At 42.5% G+C, this 14,734-nt stretch overlaps 2 protein-coding genes across 8 annotated transcripts in view; one reads left to right on the forward strand and one right to left on the reverse strand.

The window, feature by feature from the left end:
- LOC117959140 (ceramide transfer protein-like) overlaps positions 1-1,199 on the forward strand; it is a 24,504-nt gene extending 23,305 nt beyond the window's left edge. For 4 of the 5 annotated variants that reach the window (XM_034896106.1, XM_034896108.1, XM_034896109.1 and 1 more), the window contains 2 exons: positions 81-217; positions 344-1,199. In XM_034896106.1, coding sequence (XP_034751997.1) covers positions 81-208 — 128 coding nt within the window. In that variant the 3' untranslated portion in view covers positions 209-217; positions 344-1,199. The remainder of the gene's footprint in view (positions 1-80; positions 218-343) is intronic. The other variant, XM_034896107.1, reaches the window with a different exon arrangement.
- Positions 1,200-3,211: 2,012 nt separating this feature from the next.
- On the reverse strand, positions 3,212-12,864 carry LOC117959134 (3-hydroxy-3-methylglutaryl-coenzyme A reductase-like). 3 transcript variants are annotated; one of them, XM_034896091.1, is made up of 20 exons: positions 12,646-12,864; positions 12,217-12,419; positions 11,973-12,084; positions 11,753-11,840; positions 10,493-10,577; positions 9,760-9,865; positions 9,535-9,641; positions 9,300-9,419; positions 9,033-9,166; positions 8,633-8,919; positions 8,369-8,523; positions 8,082-8,276; positions 7,816-7,974; positions 7,560-7,717; positions 7,334-7,439; positions 6,761-6,931; positions 6,431-6,571; positions 5,622-5,780; positions 4,146-4,300; positions 3,212-4,056 (listed from the first exon to the last, which is right to left on the reverse strand). In XM_034896091.1, exons 2-20 carry the CDS (start codon positions 12,376-12,378, stop codon positions 4,026-4,028), a joined length of 2,631 nt encoding a protein of 876 aa, XP_034751982.1. In that variant the 5' UTR covers positions 12,379-12,419; positions 12,646-12,864; the 3' UTR covers positions 3,212-4,025. The 3 variants fall into 3 exon arrangements, with proteins under 3 accessions (XP_034751982.1, XP_034751983.1, XP_034751984.1); XM_034896092.1 differs by having other exon boundaries at positions 12,732-12,856; XM_034896093.1 differs by lacking the exon at positions 12,646-12,864 and having other exon boundaries at positions 11,973-12,110; positions 12,217-12,343.
- Positions 12,865-14,734: the final 1,870 nt, after the last annotated feature.

Below are 14,734 nucleotides of genomic sequence, written 5' to 3' on the forward strand. Positions count from 1 at the left end.
ACACACACGCGCGCACACACACGCATATATATATTGACTGATTGTGACGTGATCGTTGTGTCTCCTGTGTCTGGGTGCAGTGAATCCCGGAGGCTGGGCTCCGGCCTCCGTGCTCAGGGCCGTGGCGAAGAGGGAGTACCCAAAGTTCCTCAAGCGCTTCACCTCCTACGTCCAGGATAAAACGGCTGGCAAACCCATCTTATTCTAAGGCACACAGGTACCGCAGGAGCCCGCTTTACCCTGTTCCTAGGGGGAAAACTGCATATTTTACCAACATTTGGCTGGTGGATAGTCGGTGCCTAAAAAAAGAAAATGCTAACATGAAGCATGTCCATCTTTCCAGTGTGGAGACACGAGGACAGAACTGCACATGAGGCTTTGAGGACCCAGTGTCTTCAGACTGACTGCTGCTCTGCTGCTGTGACCAGACAAGTTCCTCCACCTGGTTCCCCCTCTCCCAGTTCTTAGCTACAAGTCAGTTCTAGTAAGGGGGGGGGGAAGCGTCACAACGGCGCCCTCTGGTGGCTGCATTCAAACATCTGCCAGACAACCCTTTAACCTCTGAAAGACATTCATGTGAAAGACATTCTTGAGTTAATTGAAACATGGCAGTGATATTCTGACCTATCGTAATCATTTCTAGTGAAATTACTACTTGTTTCCCCTTCATTGTGAAAAGACATCATTTTTTAGAAGACAGGAACAAAACAGCGTTCTTGTTTTGCTTTGTTTTTTGTAGTAGTTGAAAAGAGTTTAACAAGGTGCTCCTCTTTAGTGCAGGTGTGAGCCAATAGCATCACAACAGCGCCTGAGGTAAAGTTAAAAAGCCTTTATTGATGCAACTAATGCATCGCAGAGAGATTTATTTTAAATACGCACCAACGTGTTTGCTCTCCACAGGCCTTCCTCAGGGGGACGAACCAGAGGGAAGCTACAAACAGGAAGTATATAGGACACAGACAGGAAGTGACATCATAGTCAAGCCATTGTTAAAAAAACACAACATGCACAATATATGTAATATTTATAATAGATATCCTGAGATGAATGCAGCCAGCAGTCGGCCCGGTCGACCTCCCCCCACCCCATTAAAGCCGACTGACTCATCCTTCCTCTCCGTCTCTTTTCCTACAGATGTCTTAATATATAAATGTATGTATGTTCTATAAGAGCTTTGTAAAAAAGAAACAGATATTTGCTAATAGACTGAACTATTTTTTTCTTGCCATTCATAGTTCTTATTTTGTGTTCTTATTTTTTCTTCATAACTAGTCATTGCCCAGCTTTCTTTTTTCAAGCTGCTAACTGTCGCTAGTGAAATCTCACTGTGATTGATTAAGTCCAGAGGGCTGTCATCGTCTCATGACCCCTATGATGTAAGACTTGACCTCCTTGACGCCGCACCTCCCATGAAAACACCTCCCGTTGGTGCTGACGGAGCGGCGAGCCGAGAGGAGTTTTTCATATATTTAATGTACAAAGCGGAGTTCATGCACATTGTTTGGCTTTCTAGTTGTGTTGTTGTGAAATGTCGTGGTGTCGTAGCACATATTTTGAATGAATTTCAAATAGTGTCGCTTACATTTCTCTGAAAGTCAGAGAAGCCTAAAGCAGAGTTGCTCTCGGCGCACCGTTAGGTAGGGCGTCCTCGCGGCTGGCAAGAAAGCAATTTCCCGTTGCTAGGTAATGACATGCTGTTCTCTTATTGGTTGCGCTTTCGAAAGGTCAGCGGCAACTTGGTCAAAGTTAAAATAATCCCCCCCCCCTTCCTATGGGAAATCAATGGAACGGCCGGCGCAAAGCGGTTTTACCGCCTATCATGTGTAGGCGGCCTCCCCGTAAGAGGAGAATCTAGTCTCTGATGGCATAGAGGGTGCTGTTAGTGCGCCTGTGGAATCACTAGTGCCTCATGGCTCAGTTCCCTTGTTGTCCCCTCTGGAGTCAGTTTGAAACATGTCCTACAATAGATTTACTGAATGAACTAGGTGACCTCACTGTGGGATTTCCCACAGAGAGCTAGCAGAATATTTGTACAGGTTCTAGTATTATTCAGACTTACTGTAAGATACATTTCAATTTAATTTCAGTATAAGCATCGCAACCTCAACATTTCTGTTACTGTTTCTGGTTTTTGAAACATGTGACATGTACTGGCAGTTTAGAGTATGAAACCATCCTGTTGATACAGTCAAGTTTGGTCTTTGTATCTTCAGTCTAACAATGTTAGTGCAGAGCTGCAAAGTCCTGAGTTTAGTAAACATCAAACAAACTTTTTTGTAGAAACTGTGTACGTAAATGTTCTTAATTAGATGTTTTATTTGCTCATCCTGTTAAATTAAAAGTTAGATGTTAAAGCTGTAACTCTGGACTCTGCCGTTTTAGTTGGCTGAAATGGAGTTGGCCTTTGGAATTTAGTTGGCCTGATCTTTTTCCAGACAATACTGTAGAAAGTACCGGACTACATTTATGGTACGTGTTCCACCTGTGAAGGTTTTTTTCCTTGGGTTATATGATAAAGGTGTAGTTATTTTCCTCCACCCCTGAGCCTTTGATTGTTGAGCTTAGAGCAGAACGATGTGGGGGAGAATGAAGCCAGATGATACACGGCCTCTCGGCTGAGTGGAAAGCAAACCAGGCCGAAGCTCTTTCACCTAAAGCAGTTTCTTATTCAAGTAGCTGAATGTAATTTAAAAAAAAGCTTTTTTTTGTAAATAATTTCTTCATACTAATGCTGTGGGATCAACTTACAAATGTACTGTGACAGCGTCACACTTCTGCTGCCGTTTTAAAAGTGAAATAAAGTTTATCCTGTATGGTTTTTCCACGTTTCTTGGTTTATAATGTGTGAGAAGCTGGTTTTGTCTCAGAAGGCTGGACTACAACAGAGCAGTGCTTTCTTTTAGAGCTGGTGAGTCTCTTTGGGGGGGGACTTTGGTCTTTTTCATTTAGTAAACCTATAATCTGAGCAAAAAAGATATACTATAACACTATAAAGGAAAGGGAAAAAGCATAACAGGAGCACTTTAAGGAGAAACATATGTAATTTATTTTTTAAATAAAACATAATACAATCTTTTAAAATTGAATATTCTAACGTCTCCAAGACATACTGGATGTAAGGCCACAGCTGAGCTTCACTGCTTTACAAAACGGAAACAAGAGCCTGCAGGATTAACTTCCACCATGCCAATGACCCCTTCAATCGTTCAACACATATAGTATATCATGAAAGTTTATTAAATTAGTAAATATGGCTTTGATTTTCCAGGTATCTTATTCGCCGTAACACAAAGGAAACAACCTGCCTTTAATAAGTCACTTTGTGCTTTTTGTTCCTTCCATTAGCCACAGTCTTTCTACAGTATACACAGTATACAGTAGCACCTTGAATCAGTTAAGGGTTGTGCAAGTGATATCCTACAACACTGATTAACAACTTACATTCAGGCAGAAAGTCGGCATTTTAAACAGGAGCAAACATCTATAGCAGTAACCTGCTGCCATCTCTAGCTAGCTTTTGGCAAGTGCAAACTTGCTGGTGACAACTTCTCTCCATGCATTTTGAAAAAAACATACAAGGATTAATGTGGAAGTTATGTCATTAGAGTGTTTGATAGGAGACGCCATTTGCTTTTGGCTAAACCACTTTTACGAGGCACAGGATACGTGTTCATACGTGCAGCATAGTGGCTTTATCCAATCTAAACTACGTCAATAATTCACAGCTGTCTGAAAGATCCAATAACAACAAGTCCAATGTTCAGTTGCAAAAAAACAAGTCTCTCAACATATCAGTCAGTGGGGCGACACACAAGACAGGCAAGCACACGTTGGCTGTGGTCTTCAGCGTGTTGGGTCTGGGTATTGGTCTTTAACGTCTGGACGTCCTCCACCCACTACGCTCCCTTCAGAACTACGTCATTAGGAGACTATTTGTTTTCTTCTGTTAGCTGCTCGTTCAGTCCAAGTTGCCTCTAAAGATGGGCCGTCAACATTTTACGTCAGGGAGCCGTCTCCGACTTTGATCAAGGTGTTTCTGACAGGTTGGTTTGGGATCTGGGAACGAGAACCAGGACAAAGTCAGAAATCACAGGGAAAGGTTTTGACGTTGACAAACTACAAAGAACCGGAGTAAAATATAGAACCTGTTGTGGGCCATGTGGCTCTTGACGAGGTGTCCAGCAGCTAAAGCGCCCATCAGGGAGAGCTCCCCCGCCAGAACCGTGGCACAAACCACCCGGGCCAGCTGACGGGCGTTATCGCCTGGCTGGTTGGAACTGGTCCCTTGGACACCGAGCATCTACAGACAGATGGAGACAGCTATTGGGTGAAAGTTCTACACCAGCACAACATCAAAGAACTGTTACCAATCTCATCAGACTCTAGGTCCAGCAGGTTTCTGTTTCATTCATCATCAGCTGTCTTAAAAAGCTCTTCCGATTCATCCCACTGACCCTGGAGGGACATATATTCCAACTTTAAAGTTCTCAGTAGGAGTACATGATATCTCGACTCAATATTGTTTCAGCGATATCGCTTTGCACAATATTATATCGAAAGTGTCGGGATAAGTTTGCATGACAGCGTGTCAGTGTTAGTGCAGATATACAGCGGCTTGAGAAAGATAACACCCCCAGGATAAAGTTGATAAAAAAAAGAGGACTAAAAAACATAACATATTTTGGAAATTGATCTTAATGCCTTGATTAAAAAACAATTAGGAAAATCAAACCTTTTACAGACAGCAATTTTCTTTGTGAATGAATAATGTATTGTAAAGAAATAAATGTTCTTCCTTAAATACAGGGGGCATAAGTATACCCCCTCATGTTAAATTCCCATAGAGGCAGGCAGAGTTTAATTATTAAAGGCCAGTTATTTCATGGATCAGGATACTATGCATCCTGATAAAGTTCCCTTGGTCTTTGGAATTAAACAAAGAAAATTGGTGTCCTTAAAAGGCTGGCTTTTCCTAAATTTGATTAATTAAGGCATTAAGATCAACTTCCAAAAGATGTTTTTTAATTTCTCTTTTTCATCAATTTTAGCATGGGTGTGTAAACTTTCTTAAGTCACTGTAGGTAGAAACAACTTAAGAATCGGAAAAATAAAAGACAACGTGTGTCCTGTTCTCTTTATTAATTTATTGTGTAGTGTCCAACCGGTACAACGTGTCCTGTCCTGTAGACATGGTCCTTATTTATTAATTCATGTTGGACCGGTCCAATATGACCGTAAATAAGTTAGTAATAAACCTTGTTGTAAGAAAACTTGTTTAACTTGTTATGAATCTATTTTGATGAGTTTTCCCATAACTTTTGGACTTTGACATATGTTTAAAAAAATTGAAATTAATATTGATTACGCAATATTCATAATCAATATCGCAATATCACATGTTGTCGACATCGTGCAACCCTAGTTCTCAGATGATTTACCCCTAGGACGTCTTTCAAGAGCGTTTTTGTCAGTTAAATAAATCCCTTTTCGTACTAATGTGCTTTCAATTCATTTATTAAAACAAAACAAACTTAAACTACCATGAAATGACATGTTCAGCATTTAAACTTTATACAAAATACAAATACAAATACAAAATAAAAAGGTAAAGGTGGCATTACCTGCAGACAAGCCTGCTGTGGAGCCAGGTTGGTGCCCCCTCCCACAGTGCCCAGCTCTATGGAGGGCATGGTGCAGCTGATGTACAGGTCTTCCCCCTCCGGACCAGCAGGCTCCATCAGCGTGATACAGTTGGAGCTCCCCACTGTCTGAGCCGGGTCCTACAGCAGTAGCACTCAGTAATCAATCAAATCCAAAATGTATTCTATATTGTGCTATTTTAATATTCAGACGTTTTTTCTGTCATGCTGACACGTCCGACACCGCACACACTTTAAAAAGTACTACAAAAGTAGAAGTCTCTCATCTAAATACAGTATTTTTTGTAGCACGGGACTAGGGCTGCAACTAACAATTAATCTGTGGATTATGTTCTGAATTAATCGTTTGGTCTATAAAATGCCAGAAAATTGTGAAAAATGCCCGAGAGGACGTCCTCAAATGTCTTGTTTTGTCCACAACTTCAAGATATTCAGTTTACTGCCACAGAGAGAAGAAACTAGAACATATTCACACTTGATAGGCTGGAATCAGAGAAGTTTTACTTTTTTCATAGAAAATGACTCAAACGGATTAATTGCTTATCAAAATAGGAGGCGATTAATTTCAGTTGACAACTAATGGAATCCACAGATAAAAGCTACCGCTGAGATTTTCATTATCTAGCCCAGGTACTGTGTTAGAGCTCAAATTCACTATTTTCTGCATTTTAACAAATATCTTTATCTTGATTCTTAACCATCTGGATTTAAACACATTGTTGGGTGAGATGCAGAAATGAAAGGCGTAAACATGGCGGGGGGTCCGTTACCTGTCCACAGGCAATGTAGATGGCTGCTACGATGTTGGCGGCATGAGCATTAAAGCCCCCGATGCTGCCGGCCATGGCCGAGCCCACCAGGTTCTTGTTGATGTTAAGATCCACCAGAGAAGCTGTGCTGCTTTTTAACACCTACAGAAACATCAATGCATTGTTTTAGTAAGAAACGTATGCTTTACAAAAGGAAAATAACCACCAGCACGAAATAAAAACTGTTGACACTGTGAATTGACTCATGGGTGATGTATTGTCAAGTCTGTGATGTAACTGAGGTAGATTCCAGTCTAGAATAGAAAGAGTTTTGTTTGTAGTTTTCTTTACCTTCTGGACCACGTTGGCAGGGATGGTGGCCTCGCACACAGCTGACTTTCCCCGGCCCAGGATCCAGTTTATGGCAGCAGACTTCTTGTCGGTGCAATAGTTGCCACTGACCGACAGCACCTCCACGTCTGGATACTGCTGCCGGAGTCTCTGCAGAGCCTGTTCAGTCCCCTGGGAAACACAGCACGCAGACACTTTCACTATTTACAGCACTGGAGATACAAAAGAAATCAATCCTACTTTTTATTAGCAGTTCAAAATCAATAACCAATATTTGGAATTACATTGAAAATCTTTAACTCAAAAAAAGATTTTGGAATGTTACAAACGTCAACGTAAAAGTTTGTTTAAATGCTTTAAGCAATAATTTAACATTAACATAACACCCAGTTAGAGAGAGTCAGATGGTGTTTATTGGTTATCAGGCAAATAAAACACAGATACTAAATCTGCAAACTGCCACAAAACGGCCCGATAATCGGCCAGGGCTATCCGTCTATCCTTAATGAAAATGTACAGACAAGAGAGGTTGCATTAAAATTGAATTGACTGCTGCGCGAGGTTTGGTCGTACCTTGGAGAGCATGTTCATGCCCATGGCGTCTCCCGTCTGAGACTGGAAGCGAATGTACAAGTTCCTCCCTGCTAAGCCCACCATGAGCTTCTCCAGTCGAGCAAACCTGCCAGGACCAGAGAGTTCTGTATGATCTCTATGTCCTTCCATACTGCAAGAACATGTTTTAGGTGTGACCAAAAGAAATGGAAAAAGCTACAATCGTTCTATGAGTGTTTCCACTGACCTGCTGGTCTGGTCAAAAACCTCTTTGATCACGCTGAATCCATCAGAGGTCTCGAGCCAGACTTTGACCTCTGCAGCCCGGCACGCTGAGGGCAGCCTCACCACAGGACCCCTGGTCATACTGTCAGCTAGGATCCTGCTGCGGCAACCCCCGCTCAGCTGGACAGGAAAAGACAAAAGAGTGAGCACAGCAGCTACACACACACACACACACACACACAGTCAACAACAGCCAGAGCTGGTTATCCATCACTTACAGAAAGGGCCCTGCATCCTCTGTTAGTGCTGGCTACCAGGCAGCCCTCGGTGGTCGCCATAGGAATGTAAAACTGCTTCTCATCCAACAGAAGGGGACCAGCCACTCCAACTGGCACCGGCATGTAGCCAATCACACTCTCACAGCATGTCCCCATCACCTACAAAATGTAGAGTAATACTTAAACATTTGATTCGATGAAAAATGTAAGAAAATGCTTGTGGATTAGACAGCATTGAAAGTGAAAGATATGCATGTTTCCAATACCTTGGAATAGTCGTAGTCTTTATAAGGCAGAGAAGCCAAAGCTGAGAGAACAGGCAGTTTGGGTGAAAGCATTTCCCTCCTGATGGCCACGCCCCGCTCTGGAGTCTCCAGGACAGCTTCCAGCTTGTAGTTCAGGATGTTACGTGAGGTAACCAGGTTCATCACCTCTTTATTGCTGAGAAAACGGGCCCCCCTCTGAAAAACCAGCAAGGGCAGACCAGTCATTTCTTAAACATTCAGACAAATACAGTCTTCTGCAAGGATTTCCATCTCCTCTGGGAGCTTACCTGAGGATCTGACAGGATGGCCATACATTCCTCCAGAGACCGGGTCTCAGAATTACAGCTACTATGAGGAACGCGTGTTGTTGGAGCAAAAGAGCCCCCTAAACCTGAAACACAGAAGCCGTTCTCCGCGGAGGCTGCTGGAGGCTGACTCACCTCTGTTGTTGAGTAATCACAAGAGACAAAAGTCACACGAAGCAACAAAGCAGCAATTTCCTCCTTGAGTACAGATATTAAAAAGCTAGCAGGACCAATTAGAAGTCTCACCCGTCTCTCTGACCGCCATGCCAGCCTCAGGGGAAAGTTTAGAGTCCGAGACAGCTGGTGAGGTAGGGTTGGTTGTCAAGGTACCGTTCATGGTTGCCCGGGGTTTTGGGGCTGGAACGTCCCTCCTGCAGCAGTCCACTGCCAACTTGGGCTTCTGGCTCAGAGGAGAGCTGATAATGGGACTCATTAGGGACAGGGAAGACTCTGTCTCTGTTTGCTCAAAGAAGATGTACTTCACAGCCAGGAGCAGGGCAAGACCAAGAGTTATCACCTGTTCCAGATCCATACTGGTCAGAGGGGAACAGAGACAAAGTCCTGGATCAGTACATTACTGCACGGGAATCAATAGCAGGCAAATGTATTCATGGAATGAGGAATCTTCCTTGTTTAATGGTTTCACCTGGTGAGCTTCAGAGGCCACATAGTACCACCAGGGTCCAGTCTCTCAACTATTGGTCCCTCCGTCGAGCGGTTGTGACCTGGGTGCTCAGCTGCTAGTCGTGTGTGAGCATGAACCAAGGCCAGGCTCAGAGACTGTGGGGGATATCATCAAACAGATAGATCGGTCCTTCAGACTGATGTTTTAGAACAGTGTACATGGTTGACTAATTATCTTGGTACCAAGTTTTCAAACTTTATGTCGACAGAGCTGAATACGGTTTCTCACCATGATGACTTTAACTCTCTGTGTCACAGGGTTGGGCTTGTTGTCCTCTTCTTCAGCCAGCACGCGGGAAAAGTGGCTCAGTTGCCAGATTGGACGGCCCTCGCGACTTTCCCTGGACAGCTGTACACACACACACACACACACACGTGCAGCATGAGCGCACACACATTTATTGTGAGAGGCAAGCAACCCATTTAAGACTATAATTCTCCCAGATGTTACATATAATCCTCACCTCCAGGACCAGGGAGACACACGCAGGGAAGAAGGTCATGAAGACCACATAATTGGCCAGGACAGACATACAGCCAAAAGAACACATGATCTCCAATTGAGGCACACCTGGAAAACAATTCAAATAGGATTGGTTTAATTTCCCACTCAATTCACCTTCTTCCCAGAGTATTAAAATTTGAACATAGCTGGAACCGTTTGAGGAAAATAAAGAAGTGTTCCTCACCTGACATGGTGCCAATCCCAATGACCAGGCACTCAACCAGGGCATCCAGGGTGAAGGTGGGGCCCAGGATGGCCATGCCTTGGGAGATGTTGTCCCTCACCTCCTCCTATCAACAAGACACCGGGCCATGGCACAAGTCAATAACAACTCAATATAATGCATCCTATAAATTAGGGCCGCGTCATTTATCAAATTTTGATCCCGATTTTGGCTCCTAACGACCACAAAAACAATGTAAATCTGACTCCGATGCGTGCTGGAAAGATTGTGGCTGATCCCTCCCACCCGGGCCACAAACGCTTTGAGTCACTCCCCCAAAACCTCACGCCACGAGGACAGTTTCTTCCCATCCGCCACGAACATTATCAAAAGGCCTGGAACCCACCCCGCCACTCTTCACACTCCACCTGTGGCTCCACATGCCACAATAGCCATGTACTTACTCTGCTGTACTGCTCTTCTTATTTTATTTGCATTTTTAATACATACCATGTATGTGTGTGTGTGTGTGTGTGTGTGTGTATGTGTATATGTGTGTGTATATATATATATATATATATATATATAGAGAGAGAATGTGTGTTTATACTAATATTGTTATATTCTGGCGCTTGATTCTCTTAGCCATCTTGAATTTAGATTTTTTTCTGTGATCAACCAGCCCAACTATGAATTAACAAATCTGTTTTAGTTGAAGTTTACACATACACCAAAACCTGGTGTGTGACATCACCTGAGAGTTGGAGCTGAGGGCGAACTTGGCCAATGCGCAGGCTTTGGACAGGTCGGTGAGCAGGAGGAAGAACGGCAGAGCTTCACTGCAGGGTAAAGAGACAAATGGCAATCAGGGAAAGCCTTGTACTATTTCACTGCAGCACTTGTCTACATTACTGAAAAGTCAAAACGTTCCACAACTGACACTGATTAGGACTGGGCCATTTGATGATATATATAGTCAAAACAATAGAAATGTCCATCGAATATATCTTCCTATAACCTTTCTATCGCGATGTAGGAAAACCAGCAGCCAAACTGAGTAACAGCTGTATTTATGTTGTACGGACAACGCTTTAGGTTCGGATGTTTGCACATTATTTTCATTTTGCACTAAAGTTCGTAAAGTGCCCATATTATGAAAAATATTATGTGTCTCTGATACTTTCACACACATACAAACTTGGAAAAAAACTATCCATGCTGTTTTGAATGAGACACAGTTTCTGAATGTCCTCCGTCTTCAGTCTCCTGGTCACCTGTTCAACATCTGCACGGCTTTCTACGTCACTAGCCGAGACAAGGTGGCTAACAAACTAAGCTATGCTAGCTTGTTCTCAATGGCAAAACACTGCTACAACACACACTAGTTCACCATAATCTACAAAAGAAATACTTCCATGTTCCTGTTCTGCAGGTATTCCAGGACGTTAATGAATTACCCAAAAAACATGCAACATACATACATTGTTAGCGAGCTCCAAAATGACTTAAAGCGGAATATAGGATTTTGGCGATTTTGACCATCTGGCCAACTGGCATCTTATGGGTCAACGTGTCCTCTGTGACAATGTTGAGCTCAAAGATCCTTCTACAGGCATGTTTTTATCAGAGCTCTAGTTTTGGCATACTGAGTCTTATCACGTCTCTTTGATATTTACATGATGATGGATGTGCAGAAAGATTAACCCTCATTCTTAGTCGCTGCTGCCAAGAACTGTAAACTATTATGATGGACAGAGGGCACACTACTGTATGTCCCTCAACCAACCATCGACTGAAATGCAAGCCAACCATTTCAACAGTTTGACCTTGTCTTGAATACTCCATTTTTGTCCATCTATTGTACACACACTGTGGTTACTGAGGTAAGGTGACAGGACTAGTAAACTCAACCATAACTTGAAAGACTCCAACGGCCCTCATAAATTAGTGAATTATAAGTGTTAATATGTCTGCCGAACAATAAGTGTTATGTTAGTGCATTTGGAACACTTACTTCAGACCCGTCAGCTCTTTCCCAAAGAAGTGGATGACCACTGTACTGAATACAAAGCTGGAAAACACTGTGAACAAACCTGCAATACCTATGAGGGAATAAAATGTTTATTATATATATATATATATATATATATATATATATATATACTGTGTGTGGTATTTTTATAGTAAAGCCGAGGCCATTACAGTTCAATGGTACATGATCCTATCATACTGACCCAGTATATATTTGGAGCCCAGTTGTCGCAGATTCTTGAACTGGAAATAGATATAAACGATGGCCATGCATCGTGTGATTGTTAGGATGCTTACGTCACTACTGTCGACTTTCTGTGAGAAAACAAGCACAGACAGAACTTGTTGTTAACACTAATTGAGCAATTCCCTCTCCTTGTTTACATTTGGGATGAGCTGCTACACCCAAGCTAGCCTCCTCCTCCTCCTCCTCTCAGGCAGACTCACCTCCTCGAGTTTGGGGCAATTATTCCAGGTGCACATCTGGCTGCTGGATGCCAGGTTGTTCATAGACATGAGACAGACGGTGAGAGCAAGGGTGCCAACTATTACCTCCCATGGGTGGGAGGCGACCAGCAGGCCATGGAGCCTGAACACACGAGCCAACATGGTCTCAGGGTGCCTCCTGTTACCCAGGGTCACAGCCCAACCTATTGAAAAAAGAAAGAATAAAAAAAGATGACATTATCACCTAATTAAACTCATTCAACGAGACAAGATGTTATGTTGCCACAAATTGTCGCTGCTGTAGATTAATTAATGGCAAACCAAAGCCCTGTATGACCAGCTTCCTCTTGAGGTCTAGTTAGTATTAGCTACATTTTTAGCCGTGAACACAGTGGCTAGCGTTAGCATTAGCTACATACTAAAACTTACACAGTCTGCCACCAAGGTCACTTCGTCCCTCCGCACTTCATAAACACGTTTTTAGTTATTGACTAGTAAAACGGGAATTCGCGTACTTCTTAATGCAGACTACGCTGTAGCTAGACAGTAATTTACATGATGACAATGCCTCTTATCCACAACTTGCTTAGCTAGCTAACATCACTATTTGTTGCGACCCCAACATGGCGATGCGGAAATCCTGAAACGTCACTCAATAATACGTCACGGGGTGTCTCTGCCGCCATATTGGGACGGAGTAATTAGCCAACGTCAAACCAGAGCCTAAAATTCTCTGGTAAAACCTCACTTTAATGTGTTCAAGAAACAATTGGTGCTATGTATTAAGATATTTACTAAATTAAAAAATGCTATCCAAACTGTAAGATTATGCTTCCTATTTAATATTTTCATTTAATCTAATTTCTTTTTTCGCCAACCCCTGGCAGGTTTTACACTAATTTATTTAATTTTTTTCTAGTCGTACATTTTCTACTTGATCTACTTAATAAGTGATGTATTACCGTTTTCCACATTTCTGTACTGCATACTGAATTAAAATAAAATAATGTTCTGACCATAAGGACTCAAGGAAACAAACTTTTTTGGAATTACCGTAAGGCCTTTATTTTTTATTGGATTTATTCAGTGATGCATTATTATTATTTTTGTGACCAGAGCCTCTCAAAATCGGACAAAAATCTTTTAAACTGAAATTTGTCGAGCGGAAATCAGATTCAGCAACTGCACGGCCTATTCCTCGCTTAAAATGTTTTCAGAAACACGTTTCGGTAAACTATTCTAGTAAAATATGAGATCGGATTCTGAACAAGCCGCCTTGTCTTGCCTTGTCTTTCAATTTCCAAAGAAAACCAGACCCACGTGGCGCGTTCGTCCAATCAGCTGTCGTCGGCACTCGGCATCGCTTTGGTGTGTCCCGAGTCACTTTTTTGGGGCCACCGCGGGGAGGCAGACAGTCCGACGGCCTTTTCCTTCAACAGTCAGCCGTCGGGTTAGTGTCTCAGGGCCATAACAAGTTCATCATGATCGTCACCATGACAATACAGGTTAAAAAAGTCAATTTACCAGTACGTGTAATTTAGCAATACTTTCTACTTCTCTTTGTGTAGTTGCATTGCCGCGTGGTCCGTGTCCCTTTAGTGGAGGAGCTGTTTAGCCAAATTCAGGCTCATTCCTCTCAATGAATATCATCACTTTTTGCAGACTTTCCATATTTCAGACGCAAATACAAACCATGTATGTTTGTTTCACTGTGGAGAGTCAGTAAGCTGCTCTGTGCTTTTTATGATATGTTGACACATGAGTCCTATCTCAGTTCAGTTTAATCACAAAACACACATGCCCTGTTATTATGACTACAGAGTCGATAATGTTGATTAAAGGATGCACTGGCTCCAAAATGTAGTCTCTTTTGGTATCAAGTTTCCCTTTAGACAAAAGAGCATTTGGACTTTTGCAGAAAAAAAACATCCTGTACTTACATACTTTCCAGATAAATTGCTCATGGCTCAAAGTACAATATTTAAGGTTACGTTTACGTATGATGTAAGAGTTTCAGTCACCTTGATTTGGTGGGTGAGGACTAAACTCTGTGACAGTGGCTTCACGGAAATCACTCAGACTTGTATTTATTTTTACTTTACGCTGATAACACATGGTTGTAAATACCAATACACTAGTGTTAAAAAGTCTTGCGGTAAAAGCCATGAGGGGTCCCCTGTGAGTCTGCAGTTGCTTTACTATTTCCATTTGTGTGACAGAATGATGCTTCCCGATTTAGATTAAAGCTGCCCTGCCACACGTATTTCCTTACTTTGTGGTAATGTCGGAAGTTCTACCATGGACTACAAATACCTTGGTTACCTTGTTTCAAACCATTCTAGTGTGCTATAGAAAGCCTACAAGAAGGCTCCTCTCGATTTGTGCCAGTTCTCATTAATATTCAATGAGCTAAGCTGCTTGACTCTGATTGGCCAACAGCTAGCCAATGACAGCCCGGCTTTCAGTAATCTTTACCCAGCGCAACTGGGCGAGCTCATGAATAGTAATGAGCTCAGGC

The sequence above is a fragment of the Etheostoma cragini genome, chromosome 16 (genome assembly GCF_013103735.1).
Source record: "Etheostoma cragini isolate CJK2018 chromosome 16, CSU_Ecrag_1.0, whole genome shotgun sequence".
Classification (NCBI taxonomy): domain Eukaryota; kingdom Metazoa; phylum Chordata; class Actinopteri; order Perciformes; family Percidae; genus Etheostoma; species Etheostoma cragini.

Excerpts from the sequence above, each read along its gene's own strand:
- LOC117959134 (XM_034896091.1), bottom strand. The coding sequence starts at position 12,378 with ATGTTGGCTCGTGTGTTCAGGCTCCATGGCCTGCTGGTCGCCTCCCAC. Across the intron at positions 9,642-9,759 it reads TGGGATTGGCACCATGTCAG|GTGTGCCTCAATTGGAGATC; the intron begins GTGAGGAACACT and ends ATTGTTTTCCAG. Across the intron at positions 8,524-8,632 it reads CATGGCGGTCAGAGAGACGG|AGGTGAGTCAGCCTCCAGCA; the intron begins GTGAGACTTCTA and ends ACTCAACAACAG.